Source organism: Lontra canadensis, unplaced genomic scaffold, assembly GCF_010015895.1.
Source record: "Lontra canadensis isolate GAN:19392208 unplaced genomic scaffold, GSC_riverotter_1.0 scaffold38, whole genome shotgun sequence".
In the NCBI taxonomy this organism is placed as follows: domain Eukaryota; kingdom Metazoa; phylum Chordata; class Mammalia; order Carnivora; family Mustelidae; genus Lontra; species Lontra canadensis.
The window spans coordinates 6,614,100-6,635,832 of NW_022631032.1; the positions used below are offsets into that span (position 1 = coordinate 6,614,100).

The window sequence follows — 21,733 nt, forward strand, 5'->3', positions numbered from 1 at the left end:
AGGGGAGAGCTACAAGATGTAAGGTTTTTATAGAAAGAAGGGTGGGACAAGAAGTTATTAGCAAAGGTTAAAAAAGGGTTGATTCAGGTAAGAACACCCCTTAGTGGAAAGGGCGCATGGAGTTTTATCAAGCAGATTACCTCAGCTTCCTGTGGGGGTGGGTGTGGAGACGGCCCATGTGATGGATTACCTCATTGGTGCTGACCAGAAAATTCCTGACCTACTAGTTAAGACCCCATTTCTGGGAGAGGTTGAACTACAGTTAAATATTAAGCCCTGGTTTGGTGACTTGGCCTATCACTTATGCAAGTAACTCCATCCTTAGTCTGCAGTTTTCTTTTTAACACAGTCAACCAGACACTTGATTGTTCTTTTCAGCGATGGTGTCAAATAGAATTTTATGGATATAGATGATTTCTAGGCTTTTCCAACTGTTGAGGTGGATGTGGGAATAGACTCCAGGGTAGATCACCCCACCAATCACCTTTATTCATTTCACTGTTTCCAGCAAGACTCAAGGTAGATTCCTTCTGTGCCCACTTTGATTTCAGATATTTGACTCTATAAGTAGCTGAACACAATTGGCAGAAAAGCCTCAGCTCTTAAGAGTCTAGGAGTGGAGGCACAAAATAGGTACACTAAATGCTATTTTCTGTCAAATTTCCTTTTTTTTCAGCCTTTGGTTTTCCCGACCAATCTGCAGCTGAATTTTAGGTAGTTTAGGTCACCCTGATCTAATCATTCCCAAATAATTTTTCCTTTTTTGTCATTGCTGTCAGTCAAAGCCTCTTGCCAATTTCTCACATCCCCTATCCCCCATAGGTAAATCTTCTTCTGTGATTCTTTCTAAAGCAGTGCTCTAGAGCAGAGTTTCTCACAGAGTGTCTTCCAAGTGACTCCCTCAGTATATGTGAATTGTGTATATGTGTGCATTTCTCTGAGGAGAGGGGTGTTACCACTCATTAGTTTCCTAAAGGAGTTTATCTCTAAGATTAAGAATCACTTCCACAAGGCTCTTCTTAAGTAAGGCAAATATCTGGGGTTTTTTTGTTTCTATATTGCAAGTCTTTCTGCTACCTTTAGTTAAATTCCAAACTGAGGCCCAGTGGATTGTTCAGCAAGGGCCAGAATTAATTGGAAGCCTCTTCTAAGTTCCCTGCTTGGACCAAGAGCCTTTCATTAGTGACTGTAGAGCACCTTCTGCTCACTTCTGTCAGAGCACTTGCCACATTATGTGATTTATGGGACTGTCTTCTATTACTAGATTTGAAAGATAGCCCTGTGTTGTGTTAGTTTATGTATTCTAAACACTGAACATCATACCAAGACCAGAACCATTACCCATAATAAGCCAACAGATTCTTCTTTCCGTGCCAAGGAACAAATGTTTTAAGCACTTACTCTGAGACAGGTATTATGTTAGGCATGGGGAATACAGAGGTGAGCTCCCTGCGCGGAGCTTATGGGCTCTATCAAGAGGGCCAGGATCTTTGCCACTCCTTGGAGCAGCTGTGTGGGAGTCATATGTGAATGCATTTACAACAGCACTGACCTTGTAAGAACTCCCCCTCTGTAACAGACATTAGTAATATGCCCGTCATCCACTACTTTCATTACTCAAAACAAAAATGAAAATGCTTTTTCTTGTCTTCCTCAAAACTCTAAAATCCTCTTTCTCTTTGACTAGGGCTGTTAATGGTTTGTCTCTAAAAATAGAAGAGGTAGATGGAAGATACTGATAAAAGAAGTGTCAGCATTTAGGCCCAGGTTCTGCACATGGAAGTGTTTTTTGTTTTGTATTATTTTTTAAAACTCAATAGGAAAAATTCACAATTTAAAAAAACAAATAGGGACTCCTTGGTGGCTCAAGTCATGATCTCAGCGTCCTGGGATCAAGCCCTGCATCACATCAGGCTCCTTGCTCAGCACGGAGTCTGCTTCTCGCTCTTCCCCTCCGCTCTGGTCATGTTCTCTCTCTGTCTATTTCTCTCAAATGAATAAGTAAAATCTTAACAACAACAACAACAACCACAAACGAGCAGGTAGCGCCTTATTCCAACCTAAAGAAGAACACAGCAGTTTGTTGAAAGCAAGAAGCTTTGCTGCTACCTCTTGGCCCCTAAGGGGATGCCAAGGATCCAGGTTTAAGAACTGTTGGACTAGATGGTATTTATAGGTCAGTAGTTGACTAGGGCATGATTTGTCCACAGAACCAGGCATAAGGAGAGCCAAGTTGGGAGCACTGTGCTATCTATTTTAAAGTTCATTTCACTTAAGGAGTTCGTGATTTTGGGGAGCATAGCAAAAGTCATCTATGGATATATATTTCAAAAGATATGCAGACCCTACCTGGAGGCTCTGGTTTAGTAGGTGTGAAATAAGGTTCCAGCATCTATAGTTTTAAATAACTCCATTAACCTAGGAGAAGGCTTAATGTCTAGACTGTAAAAAGTTAATACACTAGTTACACCTAGAAATATCTGCACTGCTTTGAGAAAGTACGGCTTTCCAGCTTCCTGAGTTGAGCTTCAGAAACTTTTATATTTTTATTTTTTTACATCTTTTTAAGTTTTTATTTAAATTCTAGTTAGGTAACATACGTGTAATATGAGTTTCAAGTGTACAATATATAGTGCTTTAGTAAATCCATACATCCCCAGAAGCTCATGCAAATGCACTCCTTAATGAGTTACATTTTAACTTTTAGGATACATGACATAACATTCTATTTGTGTCATCAGAGACTTTAAAAAAACTTCTGTTTCCATTGCACTGTTGTTCCTGCTGCCTGAGTGAAACATTCTTCCTCTAGATATAGGCATAATTATGTCTGTTGTTTATTTTCTCTCTCCAACCTCTAAAATGTAAGCTTCGCTTGGCTGGACATATTTGTCTTTCTTATTCACTGATTCATCACAAGATTCTAGAACAGTCAGTATTTGTTGAAAAACTACTCATGGTGAGGTACTTCTATTGGTTTAAATCTATTGCTTTAAAAGATTTATTGGATTCCTCTGGAAGCCTAACCTCCTCTGTCTATAGCATTTTCTATAAAAGAGTATTCCAACTGCCAAAAACCAAATGTGCAAGTACAAATGTGTAACACTACCATACAGCACATTTAGTTGGTTCTTGACAGACTGTAACTTTATTTTCAAAACAGGATGTGATATGGTCTGACTTCGGGTTTCCTGGAAGAAATGGACGGGAGAGTACATTGTGGATCGGCTCCATGGGGGCCCATACACCCTGTCATCTGGACTCCTATGGTTGCAACTTAGTATTCCAGGTCCAAGGAAGGTAATGCACCGGTGAATGCGTGAGTGTGTGTGTGTGTGTGTGTGTGTGTGTGTGTTGCACGGGAAGAGGAATGAGGATCAGACAGGTGGCAGACCCCAAGGTTTAGTCGCAGCTCCACCCTGTCAGCCTGCCTCATGACCAAGACCAATCTGTTGGCCTCTGGTTCAGTTTCCTCCCTTTTGAAGTAAGGGGAACAGGTCAAATGATGGTTTCCATGTGTGTCTCTCAATTATGATCAGGATTACCTTCAGAATCCTGATCCTAGAGCTCCAGAATTCCACTCTCAGTCCAGCTAGACAGCTGTCTGCTTAGCTCTGTTATGTAAGAATCTGCATTTGTAGTTTTCAAAATTCTATTTAAAAGCAGGAAGACCCTTTCTTCAAATCTAAATAAACAAGAGTGGAGCAGTTTGTTGAAAGAAAGAGGCTTTGCTGCTACCTTCAGGCCACTGAGGAGATGCTAGGGGGCCTGGTTTGGGAACCACTGAATAAGATGGTATTTATGGCCCCTTGCAAGTCCAAATTTTAGTCTGTGCCTACATGTTGACACAATGCAGTACGTTATTACTTTAGGTAAGTTCTTCTCCATCTGTCAGGCATACTTCTGATAGTCCCTGGTTCCAGGATTTCCATGAGAATTTACATGTTTCTGCTAGTTGGAGGATCTACTCAGAATGTTATAGTGTAGCTTATTTTCTCCCAATTAGTGATGCTCGAGTCTCCTTTCCTGGCCTTTTGGAACATTTATAGGACAGTACAGAGGGAAAAGGAGAAATGGCCATTTCTAAGTTCTCAGACCCTTGAGACATGAAAAGGATTATGAGTGGATCCAAAAGAAACAGTGAATAAGTGTGTGAATAGATTTCGTAGGTGATGTATTTTGAAAACTATAAAATAGTGTAAGACAGTCCACTTCTGAATTCATCAAGTCCTTATTAAAGGATCTAGGACATTTCGGGTACATTATTTCAGGTACACAATGTGTTGTGGATGCCGCAGTGATCCACAAGTACCTGGTCCTTGCCCTTAGGAAGTTGATAGTCTGAACCTTAAACTTGGTAAGAGAGGTATCATTGCAAGCAGCTGTTTCCGATGTGTTCTGAATTGGGAAAGAAATTCAGTTGGGAAAACATTACCAAAAAATACCTGGGTTCTTTCTGTGCCATAAAATCAATATAGCTGTATTTTAACTGTATAATAGAGCATATTTTCTGGTCTCATAAGCTCTGGAATAGTAAAATAATTCCTCAGTAAATACTCATGGAGTAGGCACCATGTGTTACAGGGGGAATGGAGTTGAATGAGTAAGACACTTCTCTGCCTGGAGGGAGTTTGTAGTTAGAGTACAGGCAAGCCCACAGGCAGTGTGATAGAAGGCAGAATGAACACACTCTTGAGGAAGGTTTCATAGAGCTGTGGGACTGAAAAGTAGGAGAGATATCGTTCCTGCTAGAAAGATTAAGGAAGATTTCAGAGAGGAGCTGCCATTTGTGATGGGCTTTGAAAGATGGGTGAATGGTCAAGACATGGGAGAGCAGAGCCCTAGAAAAGGATGTGGTGTATAGAGAAAGCACCCTGTGAATTGTCCAGTGTAAGTTGTGCATTGGAAACAAAGGGGTTAGGTAGGAAAGGGAGGTTGGAGTCAGAAGTTTACTTTCAGGCAAATAACCTCTTACTCTCTTTTCAGCATGCAGGACAATGAAACGTTTTTTGATCAGGGGATGACCTTGTGATTGACCACCTTTTCTGATTAATAAGAGAAGGATGCATATGCAGTTGACACTTGAGTAATGAGGGGGCTAGGGGTACTGACCCCTGCACAGTTGAAAATCTGCATATAAATTTTGGCTCCCTAAGAACTTAACCACTAATAGCCTACTGTTGACTGGAAGCCTTACCAATAGCATAAATAGTTGATTAACACATATTCTGTATGTCATATGTATTATATACTATATTGTTACAATAAAGGAAGTGAGAGGCTCCTAGGTGGCTTAGTCGGTTGAGCATCTGACTCTTGGTTTGGCTCAGGTCGTGGTCTCAGGGTCATGGAATCCAGCCCTGCATCAGACTCAGTGCTCAGCCCAGAGTCTGCTTGAGATTCTTTCTTCTCTCTCTCCTGCCCCTCTGTTTGTTCACATGCTCACTTATTCTCTCTCTCTCTCAAATAAATAAATAAACAAAATCCTAAAAGAGAAAAAGTAAGCTAGAGATAAGAAAATGTTATTAAGAAAATCATAAGAAATACAGTACAGTACTGTATACAGTACTGTATTGTATTTATGAAAAAACATCTACATGTATGTGGACCCATGCAATTCAAACCCCTTGTTGTTGAAGGGTTGACTGTATATTATATTTTAAGTGGAGCAAAACAAATTGTATGCGATTGTTATCTTCACATCTATCATGTGTTCCTCTAGGAACACAGCCATGAGGTAGAGGTAGGAGCTGGGATCTGAAGAGGTCAGGAGCTCTGCAACATAGTTCCGGGCCCACCACTAACACTAGTCCAGTGAATGACACTGAACCAGCACTGGGTCCCTTTCCCACTACTTTGGAGATAGAATTAGCCTGATGATCTCTTGAGATTCCAGCTCTGACATTCTAAACACAGTAAATGCCAAGAATCTCCCAAACTGGTCGTAACTACGGTGAAATGGGGCAGCGTTATCTCTAAGGCAAAGTAAGACTTTAGTGTCTATTTCTTCGTTTGAAAATAGCAGCCAACTGAAAGGCAGACAGTGGTCCCACTGTGACTGCAAGGGGTCATGAGAGAGCTTTAAGCCTTTCCTCAGAACTAGATCTCTCCCTCTCCCTTTCCCTGCCCCGTTCCCCTCCTTGTCCCCCTCTCTCTTTCTCTTTCTCTCTCTCTCCACTTCCCCAGCTGTGTATTTTTGTCTGTGTGTCTTCCTTTTTCACACTTCCCCTTCCTTGCCTCAGATGTCCCCCCTCTGTTGACTTAAAGTATGGGCGTGTCTGGTGTCTTGTGATTCAAGATTTATCCACCTCAAGTTTTCAAAAAATTTTAAGTACTGAAACATTTTATAGTTTTCTCTTTTTGAAAATTCTAATATTTTACCACTTTTTAGTTGGGTGGCATCATGTGTGCCTCTTTCTTCCTTGTGGATTAACTTAACACAAGTTTGACTTAAGGAATTTACAATCCAAACTGGGAGAAGAGTCTGGAAACTCTTTGGTGGCTAGCAGTATGGGCGCTGCTCTGCAGAAGATAAGAACACAGATATTTGAAAGGGAGGGATCATTCAGGATAGCCCTAGAATCAGGGACAGAAACAACTTATGAGAGGTAGACTTTGATTTGAGATAAGAAGGAATGATCGGAAGGGGCACCTGCACCCCAGTGTTTATAGCAGCAATGTCCACAACAGCCAAACTATGGAAAGAGCCCAGATGTCCATAGGCAAATGAAAGGATAAAGAGGATGTGGTACATACAATGAAATACCACTCAGCCATCAAAGAAAATGAAATCTTGCCATTTGCAACAAGGTGGATGGAACTAGAGGGTATTATGCTAAGTGAAATAAGTCAATCAGAGAAAGACATTTATCATATGATCTCACTGATTTGAGGAATTCAAGAAGCAAAACAGAGGATCATAGGGGAAGGGAGGAGAAAATAAAATAAGATGAAATTAGAGAGGGGAGACAAACTATAAAAGACTCTTAACCATAGGAAACAAACTGAGGGTTGCTGGAGTGGAGGGATGGGTGCAGCGATGGGGTAACTGGGTGATGGACATTAAGGAGCACTGGCTATTATACACAACAGATGCATAGCTGTACTCTACATTAGAAACTAATGATACACTATATGTTAACTAATTGAATTTAACTAAAATAATGTTTTTTAAAAAATGATCTTACAAACCATATCCTGTCCCAGCAATAAGGTTGCCTCAGGGCATTAGGAGATAATCCACTGGCTGCCGCCTTATCTCCACTGGGCGTCTGCCTAGGAGATTCCGCTACTGAGAGATGGGCCAAGTGACCCCTGAGATTTCCCCTGTATTCCTTTATGGACTGAATGAAAATGGAGACTTAGCTCCTGCCTTCTTAGATGTTTTGTCTCAAGTTCAGAGTACTAACTCTTACCTTATTTTTTTTTTTTAATTAGGAAAAGATGGCATCTCTTTCCTCCTGAAGACACTCCTTTCCTTTATCCAACTAGAATCCCTTATGAAGAATCTAGTGTGTTCAGTAAAATCAATGTTGTCAATCCTGATTTAAAACGTTTTCCTCAGTTCCGCAAAGCTCGAAGACATACGGTTACACTAAACCCAGGACAGGTAATGGGGGCCTTAAAACACTGATTGCCTGTCAGTGCGTGCCTCAGCTAGAACTTCTTTCATGTCCTTATACCATATGCCTCCCACCAACATGAATGAAAATTATTTTCTTCCCTGCTGCTCTCTGCTGTTAGGAGGCTTCGGACACAAACTTCTCAGCTTCGCAGGTCATGGAACTATGGGAAGAGGGAATATAGCTCTTTCTACTGGTGAAGAGGATAATGACTTTGGAGGAAAACAAGGACTCACAATCTTTTTTTTTTTTTAAGATTTTATTTATTTATTTGAAAGAGAGTGCTAGAGAGAGCATGAGCCAGTGGCAGGGTGCGGCCAGGGATAGGAGACGAGACTCCCCCCTGAGCAGGGATCCCAGACACAGCCAGATCCCAGGACCTTGAAATCATGACCTGAGCCAAAGACAGACCTTTAACTGCCTGAGCCACCTAGGTGCCCTTCACAGTCATTTTTAACCAGGTTAAGAGAAAGTGTCAAGGCATGGGTACTTGAACACCCCTGGAACGTCTATTCACAGTTATTATCTTTTCAGCTATACCAGAACCCAGACACATAAAATGCAGTTGGGAATGCATCCAGGTGGTGAGACAACAAAGGCAGAATGAACTGAGATTGATTTGCTTTAGGCAAGCATAGATGGTCCTTTTATAAAGGACTGTGTCTGAAACATTTCCAAAGATTTTGTTCTTAGTGCTGCTGTCCAGTAGGGAAAACCACCTCTACAACATTGGCATTTGCTGTCTGATATTTTATTAATGACATGAAAGGTTTTCTTAGTCTCTTAAGGAGATTTTATTCCCTCAATTATTCCCTGCCTATTTTCCTTTACCCCCTTCTCACTGGCCCTTTTCTGGCTCCCTTCCCGTGTGAATACTCCAACTCAAATCATTTGACTTGAGCAACTTGCTTCAGCCTATTAGCTGTTGCTCCCCAGGCACCTGTCCCCCAGCATCTAACAACCCCTCATCTATTTTATATCTCAACAGATTTAACTAATCTGGACATTTCACTTACATGCAGTCATACAAGTGGCCTTCTCTATCCGCCTTCTTTCATATAATATAATCCTAACAGAATATTATCAGTACTTCATTCCTTCTTATGGCTGAACATATTACATTGTTACACATATATTTTTGCTTATCCATTCATCTGTTGATAGACATTTGAGTTGTTTCTACTTTTTAGCTATTATGAAGAATGTTGCTGTAGACATTGGAAAAGCAGTTTTTGGGTAAAGGTGTATTTTCAGCTCCCTTGGTTATATACTTTGGAGCGAAATTGCTGGGTCCTGTGGTAACTTTTTGAGGAATTGCCCAGCTGTTTTCCATGGCAGCTACACCATTTTACATTCCCACGAAATAATGTGTGAAGGCTCTGATTTCTTCACCTCCTCACCAACACTTGTTCTTTTCCATTATTCCTGTTATTATCATAGCCATTCTGGTGGATGTGACATGCTTGGTAATTCATTTTTTCTTCTATTTTAATAGCCAGATTTGAACACGTGGTTCTGTCTGTGGTATCAGTGTTCCTTACATCCTGCTTGTTCTTTAATCTACCGACAACTGGATCCGTCTCTTACCACTGTCTTATCAGACGAAACATACATGAACTCCTAATGACTTAAGTGCAGTGCCCTTCTTAGAGCTCCGTTCTCCTAAAAGGTGCACTCTTCCTATCTCCTAGCTTCACCTTGCTCAAAGCAAGTGCCACCCATTTTCCAAATCTGAAGCCCCAAAGCCTTGGATCAGCCTGTCTGCTCTGCTCAAACTTCCATGGGTACTAATCTCATACTGAGTCTGGACAAATGCAGTCCTTCTTGACTCTGGCTGTTGCTTTTATTTTCTATACCTTCCTGTTTAGATCTTAATACTTACTAGTTGGACCACTGTAAGAATCTCCTGTCCTTCCCAGACTCTCCCATGATACTGCTATTTTAACTATCCCCCTACTAAAAATTTCTTAGTGAGGCACCTGGGTCATTCAGTCGGTTAAGCATCTGAGTCTTGATTTCAGCTCACGTCGTGATCTCAGGTTCAAGAGATTGCCCCCTGTATCAGGTTTTATGCTGAGTGTGGAGCCTGCTTAAGATTCTCTCTCTCCCTCTGCACCCCGCCCCCCAAAAAATTACTTAGCAGTTCCTTAATACTTACAGAATAAAATGGAGATTCTTTATTCTGAATTCAGGGCCCTCCTCTGGCCCTAACCTAACCCTCTCAACTTATCTCCCATTGCCCCGTCTGCCACAGTAAGACCGACCTACTTGCTCTCCCTCAGCAGTCCCACCTCCCTTGCTGGCACTACCTCTCCCTTCTGGTGTGTCCTCATTCTTTGCTGTCTCTACATCGTCCCCTAACCCTGGTTCAGACCACACTTCATGCACACCAGGCTGCCCCTGCCATCCGTGGTTCATGCCGATGTCTCCCACTTCTGAGGCTCCCTGGCACCAGATTTGGCTCCTTTGAGTCATCTACCTAGTGCCCCCTTTCTACATGTTGTTTCTTCAGTGGCTAGATTTTACGCTGTGAGAAGACAGAAACTACTTCCTCTGGTTTCCCCTATACCCTTTCTCAGAATGCATGCAACTGTTTTGCAGTGGAAAGGCGGAAAAATTAGAACCTGTGTCCTTTACTAAGATTTAGATGCAGGCAGTGCAGGCCCAGGATTAAGGAGAGTAGAAGTTGGGGAAGCTGGCAATAACATCCTTTATGGAACACATGAACTTGCTGATTAAAAAAAGAAAGGGGTTGTGGGGTTTTTTTCCTTATTTCCCTTTCCAACAGAAATATTGCTATGAATTCATATGTATTCCTAGCGTTGTCGATTAGGGTCTGATTCTGACATTAAAACAAAATGTGCTGTTCTTGTGCTAACTTACTTTTTGTTTGCTTTTCAGGTTCTGTTTGTTCCCAGACACTGGTGGCATTACGTAGAATCCATTGATCCTGTCACTGTCAGTATAAACTCATGGATTGAGCTGGTACTTTTTTTTTTTTTTTAATAAATGTAATCCCTGCTTTTACGATATATATATATATATGTATATATATATATCCTATCTGTAAAAGTTAGTGATTAAATTTAACCAACACTCCAATACTATTTTGGTTTGATATGCTACAATTTATGTATTCAGTGCTCTGTTAATGGGTATTTAGGTCGGAATTAGGGTTTTCAGTGATGCATTATTCTCTTTCTTTTAAGGGTGCACAGTGGGCCCTTATGCTGGTGTGCAGTCTTCTCCTTTAGCTGGTGGTGTTAGGAGAGCGGTGTGGGGCTGTCCGGATTTGCCGTGTCTGTCCCACATTGCTGGTTCTGTCCACATCCAGATGGGCTGAAGATAACTGCTTCTTGGCTCAGGGCCTTTGTTACTAATTGCACAATTCTCAGTCCTGGCTTCTGCCTTTTCTCATAGAAGAGTCTTTGAATGCTAGGATTTTATCGTTTCATTTCTGCTGGGAAATGAAGGAGGCCTTTTCCCTACAATACACTTTGTGTAATCCTGGTTGCCTGCTCTACTTGACAATTAACATGGCTGCCCAGTGAGGCTGAACCAAGGCTTTCTCTGCATCTGTGCCTCTTTAACCAGAGGCTTTGATGGCAGAGGCTTCGGTGGCATCTTACTGTCCTGTACCCAAATCCTGATTGCATCTCTCTTCTCCGTGTGGCTGCTGCCTCCTCCCCTTGGGCTCTCCTTATCCGTGGGTACTGGGGAGGGCTTTGGCATAGGTGGAGCCTCAGGGAGACTGTGACAGGAAGCTGCACTGTCTGGGCTTAGAGAAGAGGTGTGGCCTTTGTGGGTTAGATGAGCAGTGTGGTGGGAGATCAGTGGACTCAGCTGGTTAGTTACTTAGCTGCTGGTAGCATGCTGAATTATAGTCGGAACAAATGTCAAGATACAGTCCAGTCCTAGTCCAAAGTCACGTCTACAGTAGTCCTGACAGTACTTCGCTTCTCAAGGTGGCTCTTTTCGTTGTTAGAATCACCTGCCTGCTTGTAACTATACTCATTATTTCTGAAACTATACAGAATTTTTTTGTTTTTGTTTTTTTAAATATTTGATGATACCTGCCATGTGTCCCTTTAAACTTTTCTTTCCCAGACTCAAAACCTCTGTTTTTTGGTTTGGTTTTGTTTTGTTTTGTTTTGTTTTGTTTTGTTTTGTTTTAACAGAGAGAGAGATCACAAGTAGGCAGAGCAGCAGGCAGAGAGAGAGGGAGAAGCAGGCTCCCTGTTGAGCAGAGAGCCCAATTCAGGGCTTGATCCTAGGACCCTGAGACCATGACCTGAGCCGAAGGCAGAGGCTTAACCCCCTGAGCCACCCAGGTGCCCCAAAACCTTCAGTTTCTTTAATGATGTTTTTTATATGACTTCTTAAATTTTTTTTCAGACTTTTCACCATTTTGATCATAGACTTCAGAACTAAATGCAGGTTTAAGTTATAGGTCTGCCTTTGTTAGCTGTGTAACCTGGATGATCAGTTCATCTCATCTAGCCTAGGTCTCTGCACCTGCAGAACAGGGATTCCGCACTCCAGAGGCATCTAATCCAGCGCCTGCCACATGAGAAGTGTTTAAAAACGGAAACTACTATGAAGAGGAAGAACTATTATGTCAAGAGCATCCCTCTTAATGTATAAATACCAGGAGGCCTCAGTTCATGGAATAAAGGTTTCTCCCTCGCATGACTTAGATCCTCAATTTCTTTTTGCTGCTTATAATATTGCAGTAGCTTTTTTAGGAATCTGATCTAGCTTTGGGTTCATACTCAGCTCGAGAGTATCCCTGCTTTTTGCCACCCAGTCAGCTCCCGTGTCAGGTTGCCCTCCTTCGTGAAGCTGTTAAAGCTGGTTCTTTAAACCCACATCCCACACTTCACACTCCCCTCCCTCAGCTTATACTGTGTTCTTTGGGGTGTGCATTCCAGCTTGCCAAGGTCATTCTGAATTTGATTCTCTTCTGTGTTTTTGGTAAACTCCTTCAAGCGGGCCTGTGCCCTTTTGATATGTCATCATTTGTCTTGGAATGTATCTTTGCTCTCTGGTACAAGAGGATACCCCAGGATTGCCTTGGACTTTCCCTGCCTCCAACTTGGAAGCTGATAATTTCTCCAAGTGGTCATGGTTCCTTTTAGTGGGGAATGGTATTTAGAAACTGAGATTGGGGCTCTAAAGCTGTTGTTCATTACTATTGGCATGTTGCTGTTTCTAGACCTTTAAATAATAAAACCAGAATGTGATATAGATAGATAGATAGATAGATAGATAGATATGGGCATATTTATAATTCTAATTTAAGGTTAATATAGATTTTTTCTTGTTTGTTTCTGTATTTTTATCTCTTCTCTTAAACTGAAAATCAAGATCAATCCTAACAGTTAACATCTACTTATTTGATACATATTTATGTATATATATATATACACACACATAAATATATATATATAAACATATAATATAAATATATATATAAATATATAATATAAATATATGTGTGTATATATATATCCCCCCCCCTTGGATGGGAGGGCAGAGAGTGAGAGAGAATCATAAGCAGGCTCCATGCCCAGTACAGAACCTGTCATGAGGCTCAGTTTCATAACCCTGAGAACATGACCTGAGCTGAAATCAAGAGTTGAATGCTTGACCAACTGATCCACCCAGGTGCCCCACCCATATATTTTTTTTTCCTTTTTAATTTTTAATTTTTAAAATTTTTTATTAACATATAATGTATTATTAGCCCCAGGGGTACAGGTCTGTGAATCGCCAGGTTTACACTTCACAGCACTCACCATAGCACATACCTTCCGCAGTGTCCATAACCCAACCACCCTCTCCCTAGCCCCCTACTCCCGGCAAACCTCAGTTTGTTTTGTGAGATTAAGAGTCTCTTATGGTTTGTCTCCCTCCCAATCCCATCTTGTTTCATTTATTCCCTTCCTACCCCCCAAACCCCCCACGTTGCCTCTCAACTTCCTCATATCAGGGAGGTCATATGATAGTTGTCTTTCTCCGATTGACTTATTTCACTAAGCATAATAACCCTCTAGTTCCATCCACATTGTCGCAAATGGCAAGATTTCATTTCTTTTGATGGCTGCATAGTATTCCTATATATATATATATACGTATATATGTATATATATATATATACATATATACGTATATATATATATACATATACATATACATATATACATATATACATATATATATACACCACATCTTCTTTATCCATTCATCTGTTGATGGACATCTAGGTTCTTTCCATAGTTTGGCTATTGTGGACATTGCTGCTATAAACATTTGTCCATCCATATATTTTTTAAGATGTTACATTTACAATTTAAAAATTCCAATATTATTATTACTAATAATAAAACTTGCAAATAAAATTTAGGATTTCTTTTTAATCCTTTTTATGATTAGACCATATCCCACTAAGTGGCTACAAAGTACTGCGTTCAGAATTCATTGTGAAGGGATTCTTTTCACTTGTGGCTATGTTACTAATTTTTGGTAGGTTTGTTTGTTTCATTTTGTTTTCAGCATTAGGATTTACTTTTTTTCATAATTTGACTTCATTTAATATTTTGAATATGTAAAACATTAAATTGTTAAAATGATATTAAAAGTCTCCTTTATATAGAGAAGTTTTCTCTTCATCTCTGTCCCCTCCACTCCATCCCTCTCTCCCCACTACCCCCCACCACAGGGCTCTGTTTCTATTCTTTTAGTTCATCATTCTAGTGTGTCTTCTTTGTAAACATATATGTAAATAATTAAGTAAATGAATAAATATATTCATGTATGACTTTATATGTGAATAAGAATAGAAACTTTTTTATGTTTCATGTGCTTATTCACACATACTCATATTTCCTCTCCTTTCTTACACAGAAAGTAATAAACTAGTGTTCTGCACCCTGCTTTTTTCACATTACAATACTATTCTGAATTTGGTGAATCATAGTACAGAGCAATTTTCACTTTCTTTCCAACAGCTGTGTAGTATCCCACTGTATGGGTGCACCATTGTTCACTTCCTGGTTCCGATGTGGTTGGATGTTTGTGTTCTTTCCAGTCTTTTATAATTAGAAATAATGCTAGTGAATAGCATTGTGCATATGTTGTTTTATATTTGCTGGAAGAGTGTCTTTGGGGAGAGTCTTAAAAGTGAGCCAGCTTTAATTTTGTTAGCCTTTGCCAAATTTTGCCAAATTTGACAGTGCTTGTGCCATTTTGCCTTTCTATCAGTAGCATTTAAGGAAGCTTCTTTTCTTCACAGCCTCACCAACAGGATGTACTGTTGAACTTTTTTACTTCTGATTTTTGAATCATAGCTGGAAAAAACCTTTCCCTCTTCCAGGTCGTAAAGGAATTCACCAATGCTCTCTTTTAGTTTGGATTGTTTCATTTTTTTATGTTTGGGTCTCTCATCCATTTCAAGGTTTTTACTAGTGTATGTGTAAGGTTGAGATCTATTATTTTTTACCAAATGACAATAGAATTGTCAGGGACATCATTTATTTTAAAGTCTGTCTTTTCTGTGATGATTTGAAATATTACCTTAATCATATACCAGATATCTCTGTGTACTTGGGTCTGTTTCTTCCACTGGCCTTTCTTCACATTGGTTCAACACTTCTACCCTTTTTAACTTAGAGGGGTCTTATAGGATATTTTTAGTGTCTGTAGGGCAAGAAACCTTTTCTTTTGCAGTGTTTTCCTGGCTCTTATTGAATTTTTTTTTTTTTATGATCTTTAGGATCAATACATCCACCTTCAGGGAAAAAACAATTGATATTTTTATTCCATTTATATTAAATTTAATATGAGCTGTATGGTGTTGAATTGTCCTAACCAGTAATGAGATACCTTTCTTTTTGTCCAAGTCTAGTTGTCTTTGTTCCAGGAGTGTTTTAAAGTTTTCTTCACACTGGATTTGGACATTTCTTTAAAAAAAGGTTTATTCCCGGGCATTTCCTCTTTTTTGGCTGCTGTGGTTAAGTGAGGTGCGTCTTCTCTTCCATTATATCATCTGAGTAGATATTGTTTGTATATATGAAAGCTATTGATTTTTGTGTTAATTTGAATTATTTTCTTGAGTGTGGTGATTTTTTATTGACTTCCTTGGTTTTTCAGGTTTCTCTCCTATTATCTGAAAATTAAGATACTTTTACCTCTTCCTTTCCAATTTATTTTCCTGTATCTTATTTTCCCTTGTCTAATTACATTAGCTGATACTTCTAAATCAGTAATAAATAATAATGGAGATAGTGGGCATCTTTGTCTTTTTCTGATTTTAGAGAGAATTCTCTAGTGATTTTTCTTTAAGTAAAATGCTGGATTTTGGGGTGAATTGTATATATATTTTACCATGTTAAGTATCTTTCAATTCATTATTTTTTTGGTTTTTGTTTTTTTTTAATCCAGAAAAGATGTTAAATATTATTGAATGCCTTTTAAGCATTGATGGAGATGATCATATAATATTCCTCTTTAGTAAATATCTGGTATTTGAGTAAATTAAATCAGTGGATTTCTTAGTATTGATTGAGCCATCCTTAATTTCTGGAACAAATCCCATTTGGTTGTGATGTATCATTTCTTTTTTTTTTTTTTAAGATTTTATTTATTTATTTGACAGACGGAGTTCACAAGTAGGCAGAGAAGCAGGCAGAGAGAGAGGAGGAAGCAGGCTCCCCACTGAGCAGAGAGCCCAATGCGGGGCTCAATCACAGGACCCTGGGATCATGACCGGAGCTGAAGGCAGAGGCTTTAACCCACTGAGCCACCCAGACACCCCGATATATCATTTCTTAATGTACTGTAGAATGCCACTTGTTCATATTTTATTTAGATTTGAATTTACCTGGCCTCAAGAGTCTGAAAGCCTTCACTATGGTCTTATTAGAAGCTTGTTTTATGTTTCTCACAGAATTTTCCAAAGGATTGGTGTCAATGAGTATAAACAAGTCATGAGGTAGTACTTACCAGTTTGGTGCCCAAGGACTCGATGCTGAATTAAAGTGGATGATTTCTGTCCTTCACCAAACCAGGACTCTCGTTCCTCCTTTAACTTCTGCGTACATCACAGTTTGAAGACATTCATTCTTCCTTAAATAACTGGAATGCAGACTAGGATCTAAATGACTATATTTTCCTCTGTCACGTGTTGCTTTGATCCTTGTCTCTTCAAGCACTGAACCATAATTTTTTCTTGTTGCCAAATTTAACTCCAAAAACCCTTAGGTTTTAAAACCAACCATATTCCACATAATAACTCAAGCTAAATCCTGACTCTAGTATTCTTGTCACAAGTCATAGATTTGGGAAAAAAGTAGAAATTCTAGTTCTGTCCAGCTGGCGCAATATTCATCTCTTCTCTTTTTCTCTGTTAAAGTGGTACAGATTCTATCTTAATGTATTGCAAAGGATAAAGTATATTCTCAGTTCTTCTCAATTGTGCCTTTAAAAAAAAAAGATTTTATTTATTTATTTGACAGATAGAGATCACAAGTAGGCAGAGAGGCAGGCAGACAGAGAGGAGGAAGCAGGCCCCCCGCCGAGCAGAGAGCCTGATGCGGGGCTCGATCCCAGGACCTTGGGATCATGACCCGAGCCGAAGGCAGAGGCCTTAACCCACTGAGCCACTCAGGTGCCCCTCAATTGTGCCTTTTTTAATCCTTTTCTTTCAGTATTCCTCCTTATTCTTTTAGTATTGAAATGAATTTATTTTATTGGTACTTTTTCCAAACTTAAAAAAATATTTTTGTTAATTTTTAAAGGCTTTCCTCTTGCTCTAATAATTTTTCCATTATTATGTCTTTCATTGTATTTATACCTATAAAATAATATGTAGGTAACATATTTGTAGTGGTGTAATTTTGCTCACCACCCCCCTCCTTTCTAGATGCAGGGGAGTGGAGGTACAGCCCTCCAGTTACGGAATGAGTAAGTCACAGGGATGACAGGTGCAGCATGGGGAATCTAGTCAGAGGTGTTGTAGGAATGTTGGATGGTGACAGATGGTACCTATGCTTGTGAGCACAGCAAAGCCTATAGAGCTGTTGAATCCTGATGTCATACACTTGAAAGGAATGTAACACTGTGTTGATTATATTTCAATTAAAAAAAATTCTTAGAGGTTCTGAGAGCTTCTAGGAGTTTTACTTCTTTAAAATTTCACTTGCTTTAAACAAATGCAGCTTTCTAAAATCCTGTTAAGAAGAAAATGGACTTTAGGTTCCCAAATAAATACATTTGAATACTCAGTGGAAAAACAGTGAAGTGTACAGTTCAGAAATTTTATGTATAGTCAGGAATTATGCAATACTACCATAATCAATTTTTGAACATTTTCATCAACCTAAAAAGAAACCCTGTATATATGAGTATTTGCTCTCTGATTTTCCTCTGTAAGCCTTAAGTGATCACCAACCTATTTTCTGTCTCTCTAGATTTGTCAGTTCTGGAGTCATGTAATACATGGTTTTTTTGTGGCCAGCATCTTTCACTCAGTATTACATGTTTTCAGTATTCATCTTTGTTATAGCATGTATCAGTACTTGATTCCTTTTTATGGCTGAATAATCCATTGAATGGATATACACATTTTGTTTATCTACTCATCAGCTGGTGGACATGTGGGTTGTGTCTACTTTTTGCAGTTACGAATAATGCTATTATTAACATTTATGTACAAGTTTTTATGTGACCATATGTTTTCATTATCTTGCATGTACATTTAGGAGTGGAATTTCTGGATCCTTTGGTATAATGGATCGTAAAGACTCTGGTCTGAGTTTCAGTCTGGAGTCTGAAATCTGTAGGTTGGCTAACAGACTAGAAACCCATTCATTCAGGATTTCTGTTAGAATCTTGAGGCACAATACCTTATTCTCTAGGAAACCTTAGTTTTTGCTTTTAAGGCCTTCACCTGAGTTCCACCTACATTATTGAGGATAATTTCCTTTACCTAAAGTCAACTGATTTTAAAGGTTAATCATCTTCAAAGTATTTTCACAGCAACATTTAGACTAGGGTTTGACCAAACAACTAGCCTAACCAAGTTAACTAATAAAATTAACCACCACATTTGGCAACTCTGTGTTTAGCCTTTTGAGGAACTGCCAGGCTATTTCTAAAGCCATTTACATTCTGACCAGCAATGTGTGACTATTCTGATTTCTCCACATCCTCATCAACACTTGTTATTATCTGTCTTTTTTATGATAGCCATACTAGTGTGGAGTGGTGTCTTATCATGGAGATTTCATTCATTTTCACTGTGGTATGATATTCTCTTATATCAGTGTACACCATTTTATTGGTTCTCTGTTCTGTTGATGGATAATTGAGTTGTTTCCAATTTTTTGCTTTTATAAATAGGATATTCTTGTACACATGTGCAAGAGTTTCTCTAAAGAATATATATTTCTTGGCTCAGTTGGATGAGTGACTGCCTTCGCCTCAGGTCGTGATCCTGGAGTCCTGGGATTGAGTCCCACATCAGGCTCCCTGCTCGGCAGGGAGTCTGCTTCTCACTCTGACCTCTTTCCTCTCATGCTCTCTCTCTCTCTCCCAAATAAATTAATAAAATCTTTTTTAAAAAGTATGTATTTCTCTGGGTGCAGAAATTCTGGTCTGCAGGGGGTATAATACCCAAGTTTACAAGATAACACCAACATGTTTTCCAGATGGCCATACCAGTTTGCACTCCCACCATCAGTGAGTCTGTCAATGAACATTTTTCTACCACTTGGAATTATCAGACTCTCTTTTGCCAATTTCACCAGTTTCTCAATTAGCATTTCCCTGATTATTCATGAGGTTAAACATATTTTCATGTTTTTATTTTAAGATTTTTATTTATTTATTTGACAGACAGAGATCACAAGCTGGTAGAGAGGCAGGCAGAGAGAGAGAGAGGAAGGGAAGCGCAGGCTCCTTGCTGAGCAGAGAGCCTGATGTGGGGCTCAATCTCAAGACCCTGGGATCATGACCTGAGCCGAAGGCAGAGGCCTTAACCCACTGAGCCACCCAGGCGCCCCTTTCATGTTTTAATAAATATATGATTGCTCTTTTTTTTTGAAATGCTTGTCTTCATGCCTCTTGCCTATTTTTAAAAATTGGATCATTTGTTTGATGTGTATAGATTCTTTATATATCCTGGATATTAACCTTTATCAGTTTTATGTATTACACACATATGGTTTGCTTTTTTTCCTTTTGTTGCCTTTTGATGAACAGAAGTTGTTTATTTTAATGTAATTTATCATTAATGCTCTAATTTATGCTTATTATGTCTTTAAAAAACCATATTTGGATTTTTAGCCATTTCATTCTTGTGGCCAAGCATGTTTATTATAATTTTTCTTCCACTCCTCAGTTAGCTTTTTAAATTCTTAGGTATTATTTCTCTGTATGTAGTGCTTTTTTAAAAAAATATTTTAAACTTGTCGACAAATGAAAGAGATTGGAAGAAACATCACAAAGTAGTTCATACTTAAGGGCTATGTCTTACAGACAGGATAAAACGTCAATGTGGTCGGTGAAATATTTTACAACTCTTCTAGATGGCAGGTGATAGTGAATACAGAAAAGTTGTGGTCTGCCAACAACATGTTCCTTCCTTCCTTCTCTAAAAAAGCTTATATTAATGAGTGAACAGGACACATAATTAATAGAGATTCTACTCTGTTTTAAGCCATGAGACAAAGTGACAGATGAAAACAATGTGCTTTTTAAATCTTGACTCAGGAAGAGGACCACCAAGCCCGAGTAGAAGAGGCAATCACACGCATGCTTGTGTGTGCCCTGAAGACCGCAGAGGATCCAACCAATACCAGAGCTTGGTTAAACCCAACTGAGGTAGGCTGTTCATCGCGGCAGTTAGTTTCCTGTGATCATTCAACCCTTGCTAGAACATTTGTTTTCTAATTTATGTAAGTGCATATAGCCATTCTAAGGAGTTTTTCTTTTTCCCTAGGTTGAGGAAACATCCCACGAAGTCAATTGTCGCTACTTAAATAGAGCTGTTTCTGCCCTTTTTGATCATTACAGAACATCTAAGTTCATAGAAATCCAAGCGCTGAGAACAAATAGAGAGGACATGAAACAGGAGCGCTTGGATGTGCACAATTGCATGGCGGTGGAACAAACAGGTGGCCAGGATGTAATCCTGGGAACGGGAAAACGGGAGGCAGGAAGTCCCTTTGGCCCTGATCTGGTTCCTGTAATACTGAGTTCTGAAGAACTACCCTCAGAGAGAGGAGGCATATTTGAAGGTGATGGTAAAGACTTTGTTGGCAAAGATGGAGAACACTCTGGAAAACTGCCTTGTACCAAGAGGCAACGAATGATGAGTAAAAGTGAGGATGCAGTTGTGGAACAAATTGCTTCAAATAGTAGTATGGCTCCTTCTCAAACATTCATTTCTACAGATGACTTGCTGGACTGCTTGGTGAATCCACAAGTAACCAGGATAGTGGCACAACTTCTGATACAAGGAAGAAGTTTGTGGTTCTAAGGAAATGACTTTTAAAATAATGCTTTTAAAATATTTTTAAGTAGTATGATTGTTAAATAAAAAAATGGCAGAACACAAAGTTAATTTGTGGGCCAGCATGCTTGTAAATGCACTTGTTCTTACCTAACTGTGTTTCAGTCTCTTGCCACCTTCATTCACAAACATGGCTCTCTGAGCCAGCCAGCTCTTTGTTACTTGTTAGGCCTTCTTTCTTCAGTGACTTTGCCTTTCCTCTAGCATCTGGTCCTTTTAGCTGATCTCAAATGTAAGCCCCGGGTGTTCTTAACAGAAAGTAATACCTCTTCAGCAGTCTCAAGGCAAGGTCGGCCTGCTGCTTGTTTTTGTAAATAAAGGTTTACTGGAGCACAGCCATGCCATTCATTAACATATTGCAGATGGCAGCTTTAGAGTTACAGTGTCGGAGTTGAGCAGTGACTAAGCCAGTGTGGCCCGCAAGGCTGAAAATACTGTCTATCCCCTCATAGAGAAAGTTTGCCAACCCCTGGCCTAATGCATCCTATGGGTGGCTTCTAGCCTTGATCTGAAGTGATTGATTACACCTATGACACCT

At 39.5% G+C, this 21,733-nt stretch overlaps 1 protein-coding gene across 2 annotated transcripts in view; it reads left to right on the forward strand.

Annotated features, from left to right (window-relative positions):
* Positions 1–21,530, forward strand: part of HSPBAP1 (HSPB1 associated protein 1) — a 57,414-nt gene extending 35,884 nt beyond the window's left edge. For both annotated transcript variants that reach the window (XM_032869519.1, XM_032869518.1), the window contains exons 4-8: positions 3,164–3,300; positions 7,438–7,609; positions 10,524–10,607; positions 20,394–20,504; positions 20,623–21,530. In XM_032869519.1, coding sequence (XP_032725410.1) covers positions 3,164–3,300; positions 7,438–7,609; positions 10,524–10,607; positions 20,394–20,504; positions 20,623–21,162 — 1,044 coding nt within the window. In that variant the 3' untranslated portion in view covers positions 21,163–21,530. The remainder of the gene's footprint in view (positions 1–3,163; positions 3,301–7,437; positions 7,610–10,523; positions 10,608–20,393; positions 20,505–20,622) is intronic.
* The last annotated feature ends 203 nt before the right edge of the window (positions 21,531–21,733 follow it).